This window comes from Arachis hypogaea, chromosome 1, assembly GCF_003086295.3.
Source record: "Arachis hypogaea cultivar Tifrunner chromosome 1, arahy.Tifrunner.gnm2.J5K5, whole genome shotgun sequence".
NCBI lineage: Eukaryota > Viridiplantae > Streptophyta > Magnoliopsida > Fabales > Fabaceae > Arachis > Arachis hypogaea.
This window is the reverse complement of record NC_092036.1, coordinates 11759738-11770827: the sequence shown is the minus strand read 5'-3', so window position 1 is coordinate 11770827 and position 11090 is coordinate 11759738. Positions and strand designations below refer to the sequence as shown.

The window sequence follows — 11090 nt, the reverse complement described above, 5'->3', positions numbered from 1 at the left end:
TTTCTCAAATGTGATGACTTCTTTTCTTTTCTATTCTCATTTGTTTCAACTCTTCTATTCTTGAAATATTTTTAAAAAATTAAAACAAATTAAGAAAAAATACACTATATTGCTAGGTTTAAAATTGTATAGGTATGATGAAAAGTTGAAAAAGCACATGCATTTATCCTTGTATCAATCTTAACCTAAGAAAAACAATATCAACAATCCATGGAAAGCTTGTGATATTTATCAATCTAGCTTTGCTATTGAGAACAACAAACTAGTTATGAAATATATAAACACAAAATCGGATTTGTAATCTGCAAACTCTTCTCTTCAATGTTTACAAGTTCGAGTCCTAAAAGACATTGCTAAAACTTGAAATAGAAAGTCACTATTTCTCGAATAACATTCAGATTTCAACAGCTAATGATATAATCATTTATATATCTCTTCCTATCAGCTTAAACTTTCAAAAAAGGTGACTTCATAACAAAGGGATATAAACATTAGAAAACAATACAAAAAATAAAAATAGTTTTGTAAGGCATAAGAATGATCTAAAAGTGTGCACATATAATTTACAGAACATCACTCCATAGAATGATGAGAAAAGATTATGACTGAATGATCAAATATCCAATGTCACCTTTTGGGTTTGGTGTTCTATTTCCAAAGATGCTTTTTCTCCCTCAGGCATTAAGCTAACATATCCCAGGTTACTTGTTACATTGCATTAATTGACCAAATGTTATTTTTTTTTATCTTCTCAAACTTTGTTAAATTGAATATACAACCTGGTGGTTCACCAGAAGCTCAATGTCTTGCTAAAAGGGTACAAACACTACATACAAACATAAATAACAGGATGATACTGCTGCCGCCACCGCCTTCATCAGCTAGAACCGAGTTCGGCACATGGAGCCAAGGTTCTAGAAGGTAGGGGAACGCCCCCGCCCCTCACAGATATCGGAGGACCCCGTACCGAGCTGGCTCGGCTGACAAGATTGGAGTCAAGAAATACAACTACAACTGTGATATCATCGTGGAAATGCCGCCGAACGCCACGGTCTATTTTCTTCAGGTCGGAATACCTCATCTCTCGTTTCTTTGCGGCTTCCTGAAGAGCAACTTTGATGAGCCTCCGAGCAATTCCCTGCAAAGACAACCAAATTTAACCCTGACATCTACTAGCATTTACTCTGATTATCCTACAATGGAAGTGTTGCATCCTAATTAAAAGTATCAATCTTCCATGACAATTATTCATTGTAAACAATTCAGGTCACAACTTCTTCCCTTTCCTAAAAAAAAATGCATCATCATTTCTTTTCTCTGATAGGAAAAAAGTTATAACAGCTCCATACAACAACAACAACAACAACAGTCTTATCCCACTAGATGGGATCAACTACATGGATCAAATGATGTCATTGAATCCTCTCATGTATCATGTCCACAATAAGACTGTTTATAACTGCTCCATAGTAAGTGATAAAAATAAATAAACAATGGACTCAATTAACTTATGAAACTATTTAAAATGGAAAGGTATGTTATATATAGTAAGTGATGAAAAATAAATGTTTAATTATTCTTAAGGTCCCTAAAATTTCACTCAATTTTTAGTTAGATCACTATAGTTTAAAATTTGTTCAAGTCCTTATATAATACAAAAGTAACCAAATCTCTATAGTTTAAACATTTCAATCAAGTCCCTTTTTGTTGGAAAATCTTATAATGAAACCCCTATATTAGATTTTTCTTTTTTGGTGTCTAAAAGAGAAAAAGAAAAGAAAACCCGTATATGATAGAGCCCTACTTTTTCTGAAAATTGTGGTGCAATATAGGGAGAACTCAATTACAAAATTTTTAAATTATAGCAATATATTTCACTTTCTAGGGATTTAATTATATCTAAATTATAAGGACTTAATTGAAAATTTTTGTATAACATAAGGTCTGAACTACAAACTTTTAAACTATTTGGACCTAACTGAAAATCGAGTAAAATGATAAGCACAAGAAGTATAACTAAACCAAACATAAAACATATAGCATGTTCATCTTACGTTGTGTGGATGATTTTGAACTATATCAACAGCATCCTGATTACTTAGGTGTTCCCAAAGACCATCAGAAGCAAATATGAGAAATTGATCATGCTCTTGAAGTTCATGAACAGAAATTGATGGTTCAGAGCTCAAAATTGGTCTTTTGAAAGTTTCCCGAAGACGAAACTTAGCATACAAAGGTTCCTTGTTAAATTCTGCCTTTTTAAGGTACACATCACCAATGGATCTTGAGACCTGTGACAGAAAAATTTCATAACCAATTTGTATCACAAAAGATAAGTCTAAACAATTTGCAACCATATACAAACCAAATCCATCAAACCATGAGTCAATGACTCCATCCTTCCAAACTTCAAGTTCCAACTTTCATCACTGTAATTTGTAACTAGCAATATATTTCACTTTATAATAATCAAAACTACACATGATAAAACTTCACATTTTTTTCCCTTATGATTATCCAATTTTGTTCTCTTTCTTTACTCAATGCATTTTTCTTGTTGAAAGAACATGGTTATGATTGAAGTGGATATAAGTAAGAGATAGTATATTTATCACTCCTATTCTTATGATATAAAACTAACCCATAATTGCAACTTACAAGTCACATGACATGATTCCTAACACATGAAAAAGAGAAGAAAATAAGAGACATTCCTTTCTTTTGCTTGATTGTAGAAACTAGTATGAAGAAAGGGGAAAAAAGTAAATAACCGTTTGATCCTACTATGATAAAGAGGGGGAAAAAATAAAGACGAAGTTCTCATTTTAAATAAAATCACTCATTTCTCTGGTTTTCTTTCTGAAAGTTGAGATAACTTTGTGTGAACTGAACACTTATTTCCCTTTTTTTTTCTTTATTACAAATTATCTCTCAGTATCCAACCAAAAGAAAGAAGGAGCTCTCTGATTTTTCTCTCTCTAATCTCTCTTCAACCAGGTATTTGAGCTTAATACACTAGATAAATAAAAACACCAATATATAATATTATTCAAGGCCAAAAGCTTGCTATAGTACAACTAGTACGATTGCAGGAGTCCAGTGCAATAAAACTCTTGACAATAACACAATGCCCAATACTGAAAAACTATTAACATTCTAACATTCCTCTTAAATCTCAAGGTTACACTGCTTTTAGAATTTTTTTAATAGAACTAGAAATTTACCGGAAGGAGAAGAGAAAAGAACGTACAGAAAAAGATAAGGCATCATACATCATACATATATGAAAGAAACAGCTAAGACCGAAAGGGATAGACCATGTAACAACACTTGTCAGTCCCTTGGAATATCAGCTAGACAAAACACCATTAAACAGACAATGTACAGAGCACCACATGGAATCCAAAAACCGAATCCTATCCCAAATAAAGTCAATACTCGATAATTGAGTCCGAATAATTAAAGCTAGAACTCCATGGTAAGCAGTGCACCAAAGCACTACAAAAAGAGAGGATAACACACAATCGTTGCTTCTTTACACAAATTAGTCATGCTGTTAGCTTGATACAACTAAACCGACTTCAAGACAACCATTAAAAAATATAAGATAGGTTCTATAAACACTAACTGAAAAAACAACTCAAGTATCACAAACGTTAATAAAGGAAGTGGTGAGTCAGCAGCAGAAATCCTAGGACAGAGGGTCTGAGATTTCAGTACTCAAGTAGAATAACAAGGGGCGAAGGAGACTGGAAACACTAACATCAAATTGAAATTATAGTGGGGTTTGCCAAAAAAGAAGACAGGAAGGCAGCGAGGGCAGACAGAACATATCTGATTGATATTTCACATGATCTGATATACTACATGAGCCTGAATCTTGGACAGAATGAGATGGCATGATTAATGACCTTGGATGGATGAGTGGTCCCAACCACTTTATATTATCTGTCAAAATCAAGGCTAGATTATTCTAGTTGGGTAGTTGGGTACCATAACTTCATCTGATAGGAAGAACTAATTCCTAGTTATACAACTAGTTTGAGCCAAGTACTAATATATGAATAACCTGATGTGATATCATTTGTAATATGACAATTATTTTATACCAATATATTGCTGCGGCGAAAGACTACAATTATTTGATTTAATTTAAGCTTCGATTTATTGTTTGGTTGAAGAAACAAGACTTATATTTTTCTCCCCACAAACTACTAGCCCATCTCTTCATGTTTTTACCCTCTTACAGTGATCCTCAAATCCATAGAATCCCAGTTTTTATATTTGATATGTTAAAAGTTCAGTTAAAACTTATAAAAGGAGATTCTCAAGCCAAAATATTGAAAGAAAATGGCATTTGACAATTAACATGATTACCCATGTTCAGGCATTGTTTATGATATTTGGCATTTCAGAAAGATAAAGTTTTCAATGTTATAACATATTTAATACCACTTTCTAATTTTTGCAAACCCCCCCCCTCCCCCCACACCAAAAAAAAAAAAAAAAAACACCACGGTAGGGCCGGAGGGACCAAAAGAAATGCAACATGACATTATCACTGAAATCAAACAAAAAGTCATGATAACAATAGAAGACAGTGATTTAGGCACGCCTATATCTGCTAAGCTAAAAGAAATATTCACAATATATGCACTCTAATATCGCATATTTAGAATAAAAATTAAGAATCTGATATCCTTGTTAATAAAAACGTCAATCACCAATATTCATATAAGGAACTTACCTGTATCAGGCCCTTCACTCGCCATACGTTATGCTTCAAAACCACAATTTTTGAGTCATCCGGATGCAAAGAATGCATCTCTTGTCTCACAGATTCTATACTCACGTTATGCTCCGATGACAGCTGGATTGCCAGAACCTCCCCAGTTGCCCTGACAACCCTCCCGAGCACAACACGGGAATCCCCAAGGTTAGCAACGTAGAGAGAATCACCACAAATCACACCAACCAAACAACATGATCCCACAGCAGCAATTTGAGGATTCATAGGCCACTGTTTAGTGACCACTGACAGAAAACCCTCTTCTGTAGCTTGGTACGCCTTCCGAATGACCTCCACAGACATAGACTTATGCTCAGATGCAAATCCTTAACAAAATAATAACACACACACACATACACACGCAATATCAATACAATGTTCAGAACCAACATCAAACCAAATACAAACTCTTAGATGTTTCTGGAGCAGAGACTTCTCTAGCACTGTACTACTGAATATGTACTCAATCAATTACCACGCCATCTCTCACTTTAACTATATTTTTAATGCCATAGCTAATGAAATACACATTCAATGGTACAATACAAGAGACTTCTGCTCCACATGCACCTAAGATCTCTCTTGAGAGCATAGAGTCATTATAACAAACACAAGGGATGCAACTTAAAAGAAGCCATTACTTTTTAGATGCTGGAATAGGTTATCACAAATGTAACGTGATGTCTCAGGTCCGCCGTGACCATCGTAAACACCAACAAAGGTACCATAAGGGCCAGTGTCAAGCAAGCTTAAGGGACCAGACTCAATCTGGCTCTGATCCTCAAGCAAGTTGTTGGCCTGAACCACAGCCATAGAGAATTCACCAAACAGATGCTGCCCGCAATCCTTGTACCACAGCAAACCCTCCTTCCGCCCGCCGGAGACATCGGAGCCCTTTCGATCCGGCGATGATCGTCGCCGCCAGCAGGCAACCAGAAAGTCCATAAATTTTGATAGCATCCCTCATTTCAAACCAAAACACCCACCAGGTTTTTCTTCACATCCAAAAAGTTGGATGCAAAAAATGACAGTAATCCAGTTTCTTCACACAACTTCACACCTATTGTTATTTGTAAACACAAGCACCTATCTTGAAGTCCCAAATCAAACATGAAAATTGGATAAATACAAGGTTGAATTTCAGTCAAAGGGGCAAAAGGGTACCTGAAAATATAAACAAAATAATAAATTTAAACAACATAAATAATAACAATAAAAATAGTTGCTGAAAGGAATAGTACTACTAGTTATTGTAGAAGGAAGAAATAAAGTTACTTGATTGATGGAACAACGTTAGATCTGCAGATCCAAGAAAGTGAAGGGTGTTGTAGTAAAGATAGGGTCTTTGGTGTGAGTTTAAGATGTTTTGTAGTTGTTATGAGTTTGTCTCGGGGAGAGAGAGAGAGAGAGTGATCGGTGATCGGCGGAGAAAGGAGGGAAGAGAAGGGAGTGAGATGACCTGAAAGAAGCTGAGAGCTGAAAACTCTCCTTTTTATCTGTTTGTTGTTGTTGGGTTCGGTTGTTGTTTGTGTTCTTCTTTTTCTTTTTCTTTTCTCTTTTTCGAAACACACCGAAGGAAAAGGGCAAAACAAGTAATTCTCCCTTCAATTTCTCTCCCTAAATTCTCGATTTTTGCTATGCTGGAAAAATACTACATTTTTAATTTATAAAACTAAGGGTAAATATCTTCTAAGACTCCGACCATTTTTTTCATGGGATATAGCACTTCTTAATCATCACTAAATTTTAAATAGGTCCTTATCTATCTATATAATTTGATCGTTTAACCTCTATAACTAATTGCCAACGAGTTACTAGTATGATGTATCAGCTGAATACTGAATTATCTAATTTAAATGTTACATATTAATTAGAATCGTTTTAAGAACAAATTATTTTCTCTCTGTAAGTGAAATATCGTCGTTGTTTGACATTCTCATAAATCCTCTTTGTCGAAATATTGAGAGGATAGAGTTTTCATCTTACATCATTATAAGAAGACTTCGCAATAGTGAGCATGAATATTGCGAATTCTAGTTCGTCATGCAGCCATGAAAAATGATGTGGTGAGTATGAAGAGAGTTGGAGTAATCGAATGAGTGCTGATGGAAACAATCTGAAAAGAGTGCCGAAAAAGAAGTGGTGCTCTTAGCAAGTAAAAATTGTTTGGGTTGATTTTGTTGGACATTGTAATAGAAAAAGGATCTAGTGTAGTTACAACTGTATAATGATAGTGTGCTTTTGTTTGTGTAATCTTAATGTTTTACAAGTGGTTAAATATTGAATATACAGTTCAAGCTAAATATTGAAATTGTAGTAAATTATGGTCCTAAAATAATAGACATTATGTATTCAATTATCCATGTTTTTCACATTTCATGATTAATGCATAATACAAAATCCTGATTTGAAGAAGTAAAAAACATAATCACAATTCACACTTACATAAAGATGAAATATTCTCATTTTACAATAACAAAATTTCAAAATGTTACTAACAAATCTTGTGAGTCAAAGTTTTCACAATGTATCTCACAAATCCTGTGAGAATAAGTTTTCAAAATGTAACCACACCAACCATATTTTTGACATTATACAAAATGTGTTAGAATTTGGTTGAATTAGTCCCACATTGCTTAGGATAGCAAATAGAGTGGGTGGCCTAGACTATAAATATAAGGCTAAGTTCTCCATATTTTTGCACCAGTCAGAAACACTTAAAACTTGTATCTGACTTTTCTTTTCCTCTATACCTTTTGATTAGAGTGTGTTGTGATTGTGTCTATTTTATTTCTTTGTGAAATATATTTTCTCAAGGGGGAATGGTGTATTATTCCCAACAAGTGGTATCAGAGTTTCGGTTCGATGGGATTTATTCTTAGTATGCTCTGTGGTTGCAGCCTAGTCTGACCTTCCACATCAGAAAAGAATTTTGTCTTGTAGCTTGAGGTTGATCTTTGGTTACTGTTGTTATTGCTGGAAGGCAATGTGACACTGCTGGAAGGCAATGTGACACTGTGAGAGTGCAATTTGGAAATGTTCTGTCTAAGGAAAGACTTGATATTTAAGTGTGTCCATTGTGACCCACCTCTCTTTCTTGGGGACTCTTCCTAGTGCACGGTCTACAGTTGAGTTATACTATTCCAGTATACGGTTGCAACAATGTCAGGATATTCAAGTGCTGTGAAGCTTGAAATAGAGAAATTTGATGGAAGAATCAATTTTGGCTTGTGGCAAATACAAGTCAAGGATGTGTTGATACAATCAGGTTTGCATAAGGCGTTGAAGAAGAAGTATCCTCATGGTATTGCCGCACTGTCATGGATAAGGATAAGTTGTGGCAATCGGGTCCACAATTGCACACGAGCATTGGTTGGCGTTGAGATGCAAGGTGTGTGGCGGAGTTATGTCGATGGCTGAAGAACTTTCAGGAAAAGCCAATTTGGAAGTTGCACCATGAATTTTCAGCAAGGTTTCTATCTGTACCAAGGCGAAATGCTTGGAGTGGTCTAATTCCAAGTGAGTATACTTTCATGGTGGAGTATGATAGTTCTCTGAACTATGATTGTCGGTATAGACAATGGCAGCAAAGAATTGTCGGTGTTGACTATTGAAGCTGAAGATGTGTGACTATTTCAATCAATGTATAGATTGTTAGAATTTGGTTGAATTAGTCCCACGTTGCTTATGATAGCAAATGGAGTGGGTGGCCTAGGCTATAAATATGAGGCTAAGTTCTCCATATTTTTTACACCAGTCAGAAACACTTAAAGCTTGTATCTGACTTTTCTTTTCCTATATACCTTTTGATTAGAGAGTGTTGTGAGGTGTATTTAAATATTTGCTTTGAGAGTGTGGGTGTACTGGAGTGCCGGTGTTAGAGAGAAAGAAATCTATGTGTTGTAACAATTTTCACATAGTGATATTCTCTGGTTGTCATTTGACAACGGCCGTAGTTTTTTCTCCAATAATTGGAGTTTTCATGTTAAATTCTTGTGTTGTGATTGTGTCTATTTTATTTCTCTGTGAAAGGTATTTTCTCAAGGGGAAATGGTGTATTATTCCCAACAAAATGTATCACAAAACATGTTTAAACCAATTACTAGTTTCCCAAACACAAGATTAGCAACCAAAGAAAAACACAAAAAGCTAAAAAATAGATAACTAAGTGTGGTGTCTTATGATATGACCATCCTAAATAACTAAGTCTGCTTGGTGACCTGAAATTTGGTGTTGGGACGAATTTGAATAATCTTGAAGAAGTTCCTCCAATTGCTACAGCCACTGTTTCTTTAGAGATTGCCTCATGATTGTTTGGTATAATGGTAGGCTAGTTCGAAAGAGCTTGAATTGATGCAGGCTGAATGGGTATATGGACGTTTGATGGTTGTGAATTCAGAGGAGTTGGTGGCCTAAAAGTCCTCTGTTTGGGCCTGAATTCGGTAGCTGACTGGACTGATGGTGCAAGTTCATTTTGAGATTGCTATGCAACAACATGCACAAGATTTGGTTAGGTCACAATAAAATAAGGTGCACAATAATGCAACAGGCCAAAAGGAATGGAGAAGAGAATTTATCATTGGAAGAGTAGACGGAGTGTTTTGGATTTCCTCATGTCCATCTTGTGGGGTATGTGGCCTCTTTGGTATATTTTTTTTATTCTTCTTAGACTTAGCCTGTTTCATTTGTAAAAAAAATAGGCAAAAAAAGTGGGTAACTATTGAATTCCAATCATATGTGACAATATAAACAGCTAAGGAAACAATCCAAAAAAAAAACACAGCCAATGACATTTTACTTTTCTAACCTTAATTTATTCTGAAGAAAGCTTCTGAGGCTTTAGGTTGGTGTGAGTCTGATCAAAGGATCCACCCTACAACATTAAAAAAAGAGTTGGTCACCATTTTATTTATTTATCCTCACTACTCGTGGTCTCATACCCAGGCGGAGGAGGCTTGTAGGCTTCATCTTCGACACGCTTGTAGGAATGAGATGATGAAGATGATGATTTCAAATACTCCATCACCATCAACACATGCTCATCTTCGAAAACCCCGTCCTCAATGACAAGATCATCTTCAATTACATAGGAATATCCACTCCATGCTCGAAGTAAAGATGGAACTCATTTAGATTGTGACTCATAGTGAAATCACACATATTGTTGATCTTCTTGTCACCACGAAGCACATGCAGACCATCATCAAACTCAATAGCAGTTGGGTCGTGCCAGTACATTTGTTTGTAGGCCAAGTACCCAATTCCTTGAACAATTCCTCCAAGTCATTTTTATTAACGAAGTCAACATCCATAAGAGAAAATTTCTCTACCTTCCAGCTTAAGTAATGTAGCTTTTCATTTGCAGCTGTTACAAGCTTTCCGCCATAATTAAATATAAGGATCACAAACACAAACATCTGCAACATTTTTTGTCATAATCATTAAGGTTTTACCGTAATGCACAACAACAACGGCGAATATCATGACTAAAAATACTATACGTATTTGATTACTTAGAATATTAACTATGTTTCTAAAAACTTAGCATTACCGAACCCTACTAAAAAACAATGTTCATTCGCTAACAACTTTATCGATCAACTCATACTCATCATAACAAACGGCAGGCAGTTCATTTCTCATAGACATGCATGAAAAACAAGTTCATTGTCATCTTACCTTTCATTAACACAATGAGAAAACTATAACATGGAACTTACCTTTTACTGCCGTGTCACGCAGTCGCCGTCTGAACCATCCACACCACCGTCGTAGACTCATTACTGTTTTTTCAACACCAGCTTTGTCAAAATGTTTTGGAGGAAAACAATTGTGGACGATGAAATGTTAGGGCTTTTATATGAATGAACATCAAGAAGGAGTTTAATATAAATGTATTATATATAAAGGGGAGTGTCAAGCAATGACAACGTTTCACTTGTAGGGAGGGGATAATTTGTCTCTGAAATAATTTCAATTAACACGTGGTACTTGGAATAGACAACTCAGCATCCACCTGACACGTCATACTGGCAACTCGTTGGCAACCGGTTACATGAGTCGAACAGTCAGTTATATAGATGGACGGGGACCTGCTTGAGGTTTAATGATGATTAGGGGGCGATATGTCCCACGGAAAAATGGTCAAGGGGCGGAAAGGGTATTTACCCTAAAAAAACAGAAAGTTTAGGGAACCAACTCTGAAACTAGCCAATTTTAAATAACTCTATTTAATATTTATTAATTTTAAATTATATTTCAAAATCAGAATCTGATTAATTGACATTAATTACGTTTTTAA

The 11090-nt window shown here is 35.3% G+C and overlaps 1 protein-coding gene across 1 annotated transcript; it reads right to left on the bottom strand.

The window, feature by feature from the left end:
• Positions 1-562: 562 nt before the first annotated feature.
• On the bottom strand, positions 563-6530 carry LOC112796930 (probable protein phosphatase 2C 46). The gene is made up of 5 exons (XM_025839612.3): positions 6065-6530; positions 5431-5953; positions 4748-5115; positions 2055-2291; positions 563-1138 (listed from the first exon to the last, which is right to left on the bottom strand). Exons 2-5 carry the CDS (start codon positions 5747-5749, stop codon positions 878-880), a joined length of 1185 nt encoding a protein of 394 aa, XP_025695397.1. The 5' UTR covers positions 5750-5953; positions 6065-6530; the 3' UTR covers positions 563-877.
• Between the last annotated feature and the right edge of the window lie 4560 nt (positions 6531-11090).

Coding starts and splice junctions, on each gene's coding strand:
- LOC112796930 (XM_025839612.3), bottom strand. CDS start 5,749: ATGCTATCAAAATTTATGGACTTTCTGGTTGCCTGCTGGCGGCGACGA. Junction 2,292..4,747: donor GAGTGAAGGGCCTGATACAG/GTAAGTTCCTTA, acceptor TTTCTGTCACAG/GTCTCAAGATCCATTGGTGA. Junction 1,139..2,054: donor TTCAAAATCATCCACACAAC/GTAAGATGAACA, acceptor TTGTCTTTGCAG/GGAATTGCTCGGAGGCTCAT.